The sequence below is a fragment of the Panthera onca genome, chromosome B4 (assembly GCF_046562875.1).
Source record: "Panthera onca isolate mPanOnc1 chromosome B4, mPanOnc1 haplotype 2, whole genome shotgun sequence".
Classification (NCBI taxonomy): Eukaryota; Metazoa; Chordata; class Mammalia; order Carnivora; family Felidae; genus Panthera; species Panthera onca.
In genome coordinates this window covers 102949064-102963133 of record NC_138345.1, presented here as the reverse complement: position 1 = coordinate 102963133, position 14070 = coordinate 102949064, and the positions used below count along the sequence as shown (strand labels likewise).

The window sequence follows — 14070 nt, the reverse complement described above, 5'->3', positions numbered from 1 at the left end:
AAACAAAGAAAGAAAGAAAGAAAAAAAGACTATCATTCTTCTCACTGAAACTTATTTATTTGGTTGAACCATATGAGATTGTTATCTTTGTACATAAAAACGGTCAAATAATGATAATTTCATATTCAATTTCATACCAAGTTCAACTCCCTTAGCATGACAATGAATAGCACGACCATGTAATTTGTAATACAAATTGGGACATCTCTGGGAATGAAAGAGAGTGTTAATAATAACTATGCTAGAACACAGGCAGGAACACAAAAACCATAACAACGCTCTGCATATAAGGTTTTCTCCAGTGTCACCCCCACCTATTTCTCTAGTCTCATATTTGGACATTCTCCATTACCCTCTTCAGGCTTTAGCAGTCCCAAACTAGCTATAGTTTCCCCTAATCATACTGCACGGTTTATACCTCCTTGCTTTGCATGGAACACTTTTCCCACCTCCTTCACCCTGACAATCCTCAGCTTTGAATGCTGAAAGAGACGTCACCTCTTCAGAGGTGATGTATCTGATGTCAAAACTTGCCTGACCGTACCTGCACATTCCTGCCCAAGGCTGGGTGAGCTGTACTGACTTAGATCCCCAGAGTCCCTGCGCATATCTTTGAGTTTGTTATATTTTATGCAAGTGGCTGTTTTGTTATACCTCTCCCCTTGCAAACTCTAGGCCACTTGAGGTGAACACTAGCTCCCATAGACATGGTAATCTCTGAGGTCTCTAGCTGAGGACCTGGCAACACATAGGCCCTCAAATGTTAGGTTAGTCAGCCAATGGGAGAAGACTTCATTCAGGTTGTGTTGTTGTTGTTGTTGTTGTTGTTGTTGTTGTTGTTAATGTTGTTGCTGTTGTCAGTGTAAGGCAAGTACATCATTCGCATTGCTTCTTACCATTCAGATTGAAGCCTTGGTTAGGACTGGTAAGGATTTGTCCTCCTCTACTAAGGGTCACTTGTTTGTTAAAATCATCCTCCAGAATTAGAGTTATAGACTGAAGGCAGACCAAGCCAATGTTCTGCATAAAAATCAAGTGATTGGTTAAAGGAACGAGAGAGAAATAGGACACAGAAAGAGATACGGATGATGGGAGAGGGGAACGGGAGAAAGCAAGAGAGAGAGAAGGAAGAAGAAAGGAGAAAGAGAGTGCACATGGATAAGAATTCCTGGTATATAGAAGGCTTGAGTATAAGTAATATAATAAAGTACTTAACATGTAATATATAGCCCCATTACCAATAAAATTTATATTTATATAGTACATTAAGTATACCATATACCTACCTATATTGTACATAGAACATTAAATAAAAATGTTCTCAACAAAGTGCCAATAGTTATGTTTTTCATAGCACATTATTAATATAGCTCTCCAATACATTTAAGTGGAATACTAAACATAAAAAATTCAATAAGGAAAAGAACAAAGAGAATTGGGATTCTATGTAGGAAATTTATTTGGACTCTGATATACTACAAAAAAAAATCAAGCTGTAGAAAAAGCAAATAAAGTAGTTCAGAATTGTTGTTGGAAATAACCATTTCATACTGGAATAAAACTAGAAAATTAAAGATTTCTGCAAAATGTTGACTACCTGATTTAAAGAGAGGAAAATCTGTGTGTCTTTACAAATAACTGATGTATTTATTTGAAGAAAAGATCTAAAATAAATATTCCAGTATGCTAAGAAATTCATCAAATCTATTTAGAAAACATGAAACTGACTCAGTCCTGTCAAAAATCATCTCCTTAAAATAGTGGTTTCCGAAGTAACCAAAAACTTAGGTCCATTGTGCAGTTATGCATGAAATGTTCAAAAAAAGTATACATATAAATTCCATTTTTTAAGAAAGAAAATATAATTAGATACGTAGTATTTAATCTAAAACATTTGTTTTCATATTTTAATATCTGAAATCAGGATGTGTCATATAAGCAACAGTATAACATAGATTAATTAGCAACATTTTTTCTTTGTCATAGGTAGAATGGTGAAGCATCTTAACAATGATTTTTGCAGAAAATTTACATTACCATTCATATTACCACTATTACCATATTACGTATTACCACTCTTGACCTAGAATGGAGCTTGAGTGAAAAAACAACAACAACAAAACAAAACAAAACAAAATAAAACAAAAACAAAAAAATTCTCCTGGCCATTTTGAGATGTTCCTACCTGTTCACAGTGAGCTTTCTGTAAAGTAATTGTGAATTTATCTTTTCCAGTTCCTTTCACAAGGATGTACTGGCACATTCCAATAAAAGAATAATGTCGACCATCAAACGTTGTAAAATGAGAATCACCCACAACAGAGCATTGTACTATCAAAATAAAAAATAAAAATTAAAAAAAAAAAACAAAAAGGAGAAGGAGAGAGAAGAAGGAGAAGGCAGAGAAAGAAATTATGTTTATTTTTTAAAAGCAGGAAGTTGACTAGGGTAAATAATCATTCATCAAAAAGAAATAGATAAAGTGTTTAAAATGTACTCGTCTGACAAACTTACTAGATTATGTTATTAAATTTAATTCAAAATTTATTAAAGGAGAGCTCAATGTATTTTTTAGGTTTTGTAATATTTATACTACATCAATAAGTTTTGACCAGTCACCTGCTCAAAGCTATCCTTTGTTCAATTTTCCATTTATCCTCTCAATATCTGAATTTATGGATCATTACATCTCTTGTTATATATGAGATGAACTCATAAACATCATTGCCATGTTCCTCTTCAATTTAAAGAAAATTGAGACATTTTCTTTAAAAACATTTTGAAAGATTACCTGGACAGTCATGCTCAGTGCAGTTCCAAACTCCACCAACACACACACTAAATGAAATTATAAAAATATTAATCTACTGGTATAGAGAAACTGTATTAATGTTTGCATCAATGTATTGATTAATGTACCAATACATACCATGTTTATAGGTTCAGAATAATCTGACTTGAAAAATATATCTGCAAAAGTTCAATTAACTGATAAACTTGGGCTGGAAAGCACCTAAATTATTATTTATTGTGTGTCATACTTAAAAATCACTAAAGATGACACAAAGGGAATACAGAATAGCCAGGAACGAAAGTACTATGCAAACAGAGAGCTTTTGTTTTATGTCCTTCTCTCATTGCTTAAACTAAATAAAAAAAAAGTCACACACAAAAAAGTATTTACCTATATTAGGAGGGAAATATACATAAAGAGTTAATAAAGTTATTTCATCTACTACAAAACAAGAAAGTTTCTTTTAAGGATCATCAGACATTAAAGAGAAAGAAAAGATGTCCTCTTATGTAAGATAAATTCTGCCTTCTGCCATCAAAAAGACTTTTAGGATGGAAGGAGGATAGAAGGATAGAAGCAGAGTCTCTAAAGAGGAGGAGCTTAAATCATTATTTAAGAATGTGGTTGCTTATCTACCTGCATGCCAGTTATATCACACTGACAGCAAAGAGACAAGGGCCTGCTGACATTTATACCTGTTCTTTATAAGACTTCCCTGGAGGGACTTCATGCTTACCTAAAATAGTTTTAGTTGCTAATGTAATAAGAAATTCTAAATGTCTCTAATGATGGCCATGTATTGGCAATCTGGAGAGTCACTTTTTAAAGTACTCAGCAGAGAAGGCCAGGATTACCATTATGTTCTAATGGTAAAAATATATGCAGATTACTGGTTACAAATAACAAGAAAATGCAACAGACTCATTACATAGGTTTATGATTTTATGGAATTATCAAGGGAAGTGAGAATTACATCATAAAAGAAATTATAAATTTTCTATATTTTTCTAGCTTTTTTTTTTCTGAACTTGCTTTCATATTTAAAATATGAAACTATGTATAGCCCCCTGCCCTACTCCCATCCAGACTTTAAATTAGATGCAAACTGTGTCTTGGAATTTTTGGAAGAAAATAAGTAATAAGTACATTCCTTTAGACATATGTCATGGTGAAGTTGTCAACTAATCAGGTACCCAGAAATAATTGGCTGTATATTAATAACATACCATTCAGTACATTCCTGTTCAATTTTTGAACCAACTGAGTAAGCTAATCCATGAAAACTACACGGGCAATTTTCCAAGGAGATGCAAGTCCCATTTTCCATTATGAGGCCTATTTAAGAAAAATATGTATCAAATACTCAAAAGAAATAACAAAGAATGTGTTGTTTGACTATAATAACTCAACCAACTTTTATCGAACACCCGCTCACACTAGGTGCTGAAAATATAATTCTTTTTACTTTTAAAGAGGTTACTGACAACCTGGTTCTATCTCAATCAGTAGCTACCTTATAAGGGTCTATTTTAGAAAAAAAATTAAATTAAATTAAATTTAAAATAAGGATCTATTTCAGTAATTTTAAATTTTCTTATCTCATGACTTGCCATCAAAAACTCAAGTTTCACTACACTGAATAAAGGCAACTAGACAGTATTTCCTTGCTTTTGAGGGAAGAAGAGAGAGAAGGAGAGAAAGAACATATATTCTTGGTTTAATTTCTGCTCATCTCAAAGTGAGAGATTTACACTATTGTCACACAGGTAATAAATATCAAGGTAGTGCTACTCAAAGGGCCAGTGATTGGAACAGCATTTGCTACCTCTCTCAGTAAAGCTTGTTGAGCCATAACGTAAATCAACCGTGTTACCAAGCACGTGTTTCACTCAGCTGACCTTGTTTTGGAGTAAGAATTCCTAGATAAGGAAGCATTGACTTATATTTTGGCACATGGATTTTTATTCTGGTTCAAATTCCTTATTGCATCATTGACTGGTAACAAATGGTTCAGGCCTGGCACTGATCTAAAGATTCTACTTTGAGAAGCACTGACAGACCAACAGACTGAGCTTAACAAATCTGATTCCAAGTAGTCCTCACTCATATCAGGTGAGGAAAAACACTTAACATTTCTGGGATTCTATTGTTTTTAATCTGTAAAAATGAAGGGGTTTGAGTAAATCCTCAGTGTTCTTTGTAAAGACCTATCAGTATAGCAGTCATTCCAAATTTGCTTATTTTCTGTATTTTAATTTTTAAAATTTTTTTAAATTTAAATCCAAGTTAGTTAACATATAGTGTAATAATGGTTTCAGGAGTAGAATTTAGTGACTCATCATTTGCATATAACACCCAGTGTTCATCCCAATGAGTGCCCTCCTTAATGCTCATCACCCATTTAGCCCATACAACCAACAAACACCCCTCCAGCAACCCTCAGTTTTTTCTGTTTTTAAAAGTCTCTTAGGGTTTGCCTCCCTCTCTGTTTTTATCTTATTTTTCCTTCCCTTCCTCATTCCTAATTTTAAATCTCACCTGTATCACTTGCTATGTTACTTGTAATTTCACATATTAAAACTACGTCAGGACTAAAATCCTATACTGCCAACATATGAAGGCTTTTTTTAACTTGCTTTCACCTTCAAAACATGAAAATATGCACAGTATTAAATATCCTTAAATATCCAAGAGAACAAAAGATTTGCCATGGTTAACTTCAGGACTCCAGATTCCAAATTTCCTGGGAAATTTACATAGTAGAAAAGCTGCCATTCTTCCTAATCACTTCAAGGATCAAATCCTACCAGGGTAGAAAATTGCAACAGCCCTATGTCCTGAGAGAGGACATTATGATATGATTCTTCAATCACTGGATACTAGTTTCCATGAGTACAGACACTGTTTCTCTCATGAAGTGCTTACCATCTGCGCAGTAACATCCATCAAGACAATGGAGATTGCTCCCAAGACACTGTTTCTCAAATGTGCAGGTTGGTGGGCAACAACTGATACAATCCCGATGGACGAAACTGTCATCACATTTATCAGCTAAAATGGGCAAACAGGGGAGCTATAAGTCAAATTTACTCACCTCTCTTTAAAAAAAAATAGTGTTTGGAAAAGTATGCAAGTTTACCACTGTTATTGGGTCAATGACAAATCCTTGTAAATCAGTAGTTTTGAGTCCTAGGGGCAGTTTTGAGTACTAGGATAAACTGGAAATTAACACAAATACACAGGGTTTAGAAAACAAGAAAACATACTACATGCTGGAAAGTCATCTCTCCAGTCTTGAATCGGGTAGCCAGCGTGGGAACAGGCTCTCGCGTACTCGGTGGCTGCACGACAATAGGTTTCATCATCATCAGTTCTGGAAAATGAAAAGACAGAGCCATCCACAGTCACACAGGAAATATTGGCAGAAACCACACCTTTGAGCTCCAAATCTCTAGAAATGAACTGATGTCAGCATGCACATACCATGTACGATTGGGCAGAAAACATATAAGCATGAGATCACAGCTCACAGGGCCTGAGTAAATTGTCTTCATCAAACTATTTCAATAATTTGGCCACTTTGCTTTTGGTTCAAAAGAGTACCTGTACTGGAAAAACTTTCTATTAAAACAATTTTTTTAATGTTTTTATTTATTTTTGAGAGAGAGACAGAGACAGAGACAGTGTGAGCAGGGGAGAGGCAAAGAGAGAGACACAGAATCCAAAGCAGGCTCCAGGCCCTGAACTGTCAGCCCAGAGCCTATTGCGAGGCTTGAACCCACAAACCACAACATCATGACCTGAACCGAAGTTGGACACTTAACCGAATGAGCCACCCAGGTGCCCCCCAAATTTTCTATTTTAATTATGACATTCTGCCCAGAATCTTTTTGTATGTATTGCTTTGCTCCCACACAAAACATCCCAGCCCTTTTGGGAAATAAATATTAAATATTTATTAATAAACATAAATTTATAAATTTACATCCATAAATCCCATTACCATAGATAAAATTCTATCACAACAAAAGCATCAAATATGAAAATTATTTCTAAGATACCATGCTCTTTATAGTCCACATGCTGCAATAAAACCAATACTAATAAAACTGCAGCACTTTTGAAAGATTGAATAAATAGCATTTAACTTAAGATATAAAAGATTTTCAATTCTTTCAAGTTTGAATTACTACGGCTAGTTACTTTTATAATGTTGCCAAGAGTAAATAATCTCTCACTGTTTTCTTATAATAACCCTGGAAGCTCCCCCGACAAATATCAGAAGTCTGCCAATTCCCCAAACAGATTAACACAGCACCTATAAAATAAGCAAGGTTTACAATAAGGTAGTGGACTTGTTTTTCAATCCAAGTCAAGCTTAAGATTAAATAGTTACACATCTTACAAGATAATGACCTTAAGAATGTTGTATTTTGTGAACCTTCGCATTTTCAGTATCTCTATTGTAGAAGCCACCTGTCTCAAATTGCACTTATCCTGTGCTACTGTAATTGGAGTCATGCAGCTTATCTAGTCCAATTAATTGAGCTTTAGAAGGAAAAGGAGACTGAGCATATAAACTTCAAAAGCTCAGAAAATATTCTAAACCGCCAAACAAGAAAATTCTCTGAAAAACAGGGTAAGCTAAAATTGTTGAATTCCTGTAAAGGTAATAAGTTTCTGATTTACATTAAAATATGTGCATTGTTTCCTACAATTAATAGATGCTTTGAAAATTAAGAAAGTAACTGAATATTGGTTTCCCAACCCAACGCAACTATTATTAAAATAGCTACCATTTATTAAGTATCTGTGTTAACTCTAGGATCCATGCCATGCCCATTATATATGGCATCACACGAAAATTCACAATTGGGCAAGAAAGAAATTATTATTCCAGTGTGCTGAGGGGAAAATGAGCTTATTTGCTCCATTTTGGATGTTAACTTTAATAAGGAAAATGAGCATTAAATAATAATTGTTTCAAATCAATTGACTTTGGCATGACAAAGTTGAAAGCATTCCCTTGCTTCTAGGTTTAGCATTCTAAAAAGCAGAAAGAGGAGGGCATAAGTTCAGATGGCATCTCCTTTGTGGAACTGTGGAAGGCACTCCCTGATAAAACTCAGCAAACCTCTCCACATCTACTGCCCTTCACATTTAGAGCATGTGTCATTGCTGGAGGCCTGTTTCTGCCCCACCAGAATGTGAGTTCCTAGGACAGGGTCCATGTCTAAATGGTTTCTGTTTCTCCAAGATGTGGCACAATGCTCAGCTCAGAATTGATGCTAAGCAAGGTTTGTTGAATTGAATTCAATATACTATCATAATGCAAGCAGGAAATGAATTTGTGTTCAGCAGATTCCCAATGTTCTTCTTGTATAGGATCTTTGTGGTGCCATCCCCTACGGTAAGAAATGAAGAGACTCTCCTTCAGAAAAGAAAGGATGTAGGTAGGTCTAGACCTCAGTGAAGTATTGAGACAAGTAAAAGGCTAACTGGTAGCCTCTCACTACAGTTTGTTCAAGGCCCACTTACTTGATTTATAATGCCCTTCTTTTGGTATTACATGACTGCTCTGTCCCCAAACTTGGCCTCTTCACCTCAAACATATCACTGGTGATACCAGTTGATTTCAACAGTAAAAGGCATTTCTCTATCCTGCTATTTTTATTTCCCTGGAGAAAGCAATTGGATTTCAAAACTTAAAGTCTACAGATATCAAAATTTCAAAAGACAAAAATGTTAAATCCTCAATGATGAAATTTCAGATGAAGTGAGTATAACAGAGATTGTATTTTTGTTTTGTTTTGTTGGGGTTTTTTTTGTCTCCAGAGCCTGCTTCTCTTCATTAGAACCCTCAAGTTTTTGCGAAGCATATGGCTGCCCAGTCAAGGACAATATTTCCCATCTGTCTTTGCATCTGTACATGGCTATGTATATGGCCATCTGTACATGGCTATGTTTCTAAGTTCTGACCAAAGGGTTAAAAGTATACATGAAACTTCCAGAACTCTTTCTTAAAAAAGCTGCCAACAGCCCTCTACTTCATTTTCTCCCTTCCTAAGTGCTAAACTATAGACGTGGGAGTGGTAAGCCAGTTCTGGCAGTGAAATTGAGGACAACACCCTAGGCCTTGTGGGATGACATAACAATAGCATCGCTGTGTCACTGGAAAATTCATGGTGTGGACACATGGTATGACCCCAGAATCGCTTACCAACTTGGACCTTCATATGGGAAACATATGTTTCAATTTAATTTATGCCACTGATACTTTGGCAACTGAAGCAACCAAACAATATCCTACCTAGTAAAGGGAAAATGACTTTCCTAGATCTGCCAAAATATTTCATCTCAGTCAACCTGAGAAGTGGATGCTAAAGATGATAATGCCCATGGCAAGTGAAAAGACTACTGGAGAATAGCCAAAGAATGAATCATGGTGGAATAAACACAATTTTTAATTCCATATACACAGCGAGGTTAAAACCATGGACCACCGATAAGATCCACAAAAAAGAGACTGAGAAAAAGAACAGAGATATAACAACACAGCACTTAAATAAAAAATAAAACCGAATAGGGAACAGAATGTGGTCAAATATTAAGTTAGGTCGGTCCCCAATATTTAAGCAGAGAGGGAACTCTTTCAAAACTCCTGCAGTAGTTCATAAATCCCTAAAATTTAGAGGCTATACATATACATAAAAATAAAACTGTATTCCACTCAAAATTAACAGGCATCCCAAATAAGTTTCACATCTGAAAAATATCATTATATTCATTATTTTATAGTAATCTCCATTTAATTAAAGTAGAGTAGTTGTAAATAAGACAATTTCATACTACTTCAACTTTCCCTCTTTGTTCTCACCTTTGCTAAACTTAAGCCTCAACAAGCTACAGGCTACAAGATGAGGTGTAAGTGGTTTTACTCAATCAAAAATTAGTCTAGTCTTTTACAACAAGTTCCCATGTATCATTTACACATCTTGAGATTCTTCAAAAAGTACAAATTTATTAAAATATCTTGAGATATTCTTCAACATTCAAGATGAACATTCAAAATCAAATACTCTTGGTAAATTTTTGAAAAACAATAGTAGAAAAGACTACAATAATAGATAATTTAGAGTGGGTTCTACATTGAGGAACATATTATGATGGGTCTCACCAAATTTGTTCCCTAGACAACCATCTAGTCTAGGTATTCTTAACCTGGGAGAAAATGTAAGAGTCGGGTGACCTTGGATGGGGTCAAGATTACATGTGTACTGTCACTAACCTCTAACTGAAATTTGGCATCAATTACTCATATAGACAACACATCACAATGTCCATAGCAATATCTGTGATTTTGTCAACAATATATCTCATACTTCACTTTTTAATGTTTTCATTTCTAATTATAATTGTTGCAGATATCTCAAAATATTTACTGAGATCATGTAAATGGTAGTTATAGTTAGACTTGAAATGTATGTAAAAACATATATCATAAATTCATTTCTTTTACTATTTTGATAACTCCATTTCAATACAGTTTCCTTTGTAATTTTGTGTGTTTGATTTTGTGCATTTCAAAACATTATTTTGAAAGACTCTGTTGGAATCTCTAAACTCTAAAAGCGATCAGTGGAACAAGCAACCTTTTAAAAATGCTTCTTTTTATGCTGCTTATATAAACCATTTAGATTGCATGTATTATCCAGCAAGCTTTTAATAGATGTTAGGCCAGTTTATGTTTTACATTTCCATGATGTTTTGTGAACTGCTGAGACGTCTAAGTTACAGAAGTGGTTTTTGCTTTTCTTTCTGGATAAAGAAATTTTAATTACAAATACTAATTATTTCACTTACTTGCAAAGATCATTAACACAGCTGGCAATATACAAATATGGATCAATATATTCATGGCAGCTCAAGAAAGGAAACTGCAACAATATCTGACACTTGAAGAAGATTGCCTGTGCAGAAAAAGATGGCAGTCGTCAGCACATGTTTAAGGATACGTGGGCACTCACGTTTTTTCTACTGATCTACTTGCAGGTGTCTCTGTTATTACCAGTTAACAGAAGGCAATTTACGCTCATAAGTTTTAACCAACATTTTCCTAACTACATATTTGCACAATGAGTACTGCTCCCATGAAACTCGTTACATTACTCTTTCTGAAATGTCTTCAAGTTGTTCCTGTTGCACTTACATTCCCTCAATTTAACCGTGTTTAAGTATGTAGCATCTGCACCAAAAAATGCTTAATATTCAATATACAAATACAATATGTGTGAATTATATCCAACGTGCCCAAGCTCTTCACATCACATTTACCTCAAATGCTGGCATTCCACTGGAGCATGGATTTGGAAAATCTGAGGGTGTGGGCACACATTTGCTGTCATCTGGAATTTGCACCGACCAACTATTTGCAAACATAGCAATGTCTTCCGTATAGTCCTCTATTTCACACAAACACAGACGCACAAAAATATGTGTGATAGCATCACTTTTCACAAACACAGTTCATCAACATAAACTTCCTGGTCAGAAAGTTAAACTCAGCCACTTTATCATTACCAATGATTGCCAATGATATTAGACTATTAACATTACTTTAAGCTCCTGAATCTTGCCTCTGCGTAATGCTGGGGTAGTATCACTTTAGCGTAATAACAATACATTGAACAAAGCGTAAGTACCAAATAAAAGTGAGTAACATTGAAGAGCAAAAGCGAACATCATTTGAGCAACAAGAGGAGGGACTGAAAGTGCTCATCTTAATCCTGCTCCACGTTCAGACAAAGAATGAAACTAAAATCTCAAAGGCTTAGCAGAACCAAACACCATAACATCTGGAAGCTCTAAGACAGCTGTCGGATGGGAACTTTAGGTTCCTCACCACTTAGACTTACACTGTCTACCACTGATGACGAGCTTCTGCACCACTAGAGTAAGAAATCTCAAGCCACATATTTGACCGCTCTCTCTCTCTCTCGCTCTCTCTCTCTCTCTCTCTCAGCATCTTCAAGAGAGGAACAGGTCTGCTTGCTACCACAAAGGGTCCGGGTTATTGTGGGAGTTCATCTACAAGAATGCTTCATTCTCTTAGAATAAAATCCTAAACTTTGCTGTGGCCTGGAAGACTTTTATGATCTGGCCCCTGCGCTCCCCTGTTTCCCCTCCTCCTACACCAACCCCACCCCCCACACACTCCTCTTGTCCCCTTCTCTCTTATTCCTGCTCAATCTACCCCAGTCACACTGGCCTCACACTGTTCTCCTTTTAAGCTCGTTCCCACTTTGCTCTTGCTTTTGCTCCCCATTCTTCAAAATTCTCTCCAATCTTCCCTCTGCTCTCTCCCTTACTTTATTTAGGTGTCTGTTTGTCTGTTTAATACGACCTCCTCAGAGACGCCTTCTCTGTCACATGATCTGGATTACCACTGAACACACACTGTTCTATTGCTCTTAATCTCCATTTACAACTTCTTGTTTTCATAGCTGCTATTGCTCCCAAAAATTTATATTTTAACTTGTCTCTATTTATTTTGTCTTCTTCTACATGGAGGGCAACAGTGTGTCAAAGCTTCCCCTTTGTTTAGCATCTGGCATGTAGTAGGTGCTCTAAATACATTTGCCAAATAAGTGAATGAATAAATAAAAGGGGGGTTGCAAAATTTAAATACATTATTAGATTATTATTTCAAGTTTATCTGGCCTACCTCATTATCTCTGATTCTGTTGAAAATGTTACACACTGAACCAAGCCTGGGCCTGATCTAATATACTTTTTGTTTTTTAAGCAGGAAAAACTGATGTTATTTTTAAGTAAATTTATAGTCACATTTGATTTCAAAGCATCATCATTTTTGAAAAATCTGAAGGTCCAAAAATACTAGCTAAAGGCCCACTTATTTTAATATCTATGCACAAATTTCAATGTAACTAGATAACCTGGACAGTCCCTTAGAGTTCACTTTAATACAGCTTATAACCACATATTTAGCTATTTTTATGACATTACATTAATAGAAGAGTCACGAAAGTTGGTTATTATGAGACCTTAAATCCATATCAATTGGTTTGCTGGAGGCCTGCAAAACTAAATTTAAAATGTTTCATGAAAAATATGCTACAAAGAATCTCTTGTCTGTATTGGAACACTTTCTAAGAGAGAAAATGAGGATTATTAATTACTATGTTGGGAAAAACAAGAGTAAACCAAGGCTTCTATTTTGATGTGTAGCTGCCTATAAACATGAATTATGGAAACAGAATCTCAACTAGACAATCAATTAAAATATTTCTATATCCACAGAAATTCTGAAAAGCCTCATTTCTTTGTGAAGTCATCCCTGAAGAATGAGTAGGACTGCAGGGGAAAATACAATTTTAATCACTGTTAAGAAACTACGCATTCGATGGCATTCAATCAAACCACCACAGTGCCTCTAAAGATTTATCTAATCAGCAAAGGACAGGCTGAGTTTCAAAAAAAAATACTAGGCATGTTAAAGCTAAACGTAATACAGCTTATCTGCAGACATTTTCTTGCATTATTACAGAATGGGAGAAAATCAGAGGGCAGGTGTTAGTCACATCCTTATCAATTACTGGTGTTAGTTTTTTTAATACTCCACTTTACACTGGGCACCAAATAAAACTTTGTACAAAAAAGCTGAAATCTCTCTTTAGGCTCTTCCTACATACTTTCCAGGGTCCTTCTTGCCTTCTGTCAATTCAGCCATAATTCAGCTCAATTGCCTTCTGTCAGTCTTCTCCCCGCTATAATCCGCTGTGAACACTTTGGTTCAGGCTGCCCCGGGTATCTCACTGAGAGCAACCACTTTATGTTCCAGGTTATCAAAGTCTGTCTGACCCTTAAGTAAGGTCCTAACTGGAGTCTCTCTGCCTCTAGCAAGAGCAGATGCTATTTTTCTATCCTCACCTCTATACCAGTTCCTCAGATGTCCCAGGAGAAGTTGCCCATAGCTGTCTTTTCTAACACTGAGAACTGAATTGAATATTATTTTCTTCATGAAGCTTTGATACAGAAGACAAAGAAATCAATAATGGCCATCCGACTGGTGTGGCCTGAGTCCAAAACCCTACTTCCTAATATAGTCTCAAGATGCCAAGTCTGTGAATCCTCTCATTCTATGTATCCAACAGGATGCAGAATCGCATGTCAAGATGATCTCAACACTGCACATGTGTATATGGTGCTCGCAGACTTTTGAACACTTACACTTACATTTTCTCATTTGATCCTCA

The 14070-nt window shown here is 35.5% G+C and overlaps 1 protein-coding gene across 1 annotated transcript in view; it reads right to left on the bottom strand.

Annotated features, from left to right (window-relative positions):
- OTOGL (otogelin like) overlaps positions 1–14070 on the bottom strand; it is a 146825-nt gene that overhangs the window by 104671 nt on the left and 28084 nt on the right. The window contains exons 9-16 of the mRNA XM_060656875.3: positions 11129–11256; positions 10658–10764; positions 6061–6167; positions 5720–5845; positions 4021–4129; positions 2792–2838; positions 2186–2331; positions 897–1020 (exon numbers count right to left, since the gene is read on the bottom strand). Coding sequence (XP_060512858.3) covers positions 897–1020; positions 2186–2331; positions 2792–2838; positions 4021–4129; positions 5720–5845; positions 6061–6167; positions 10658–10764; positions 11129–11256 — 894 coding nt within the window. The remainder of the gene's footprint in view (positions 1–896; positions 1021–2185; positions 2332–2791; positions 2839–4020; positions 4130–5719; positions 5846–6060; positions 6168–10657; positions 10765–11128; positions 11257–14070) is intronic.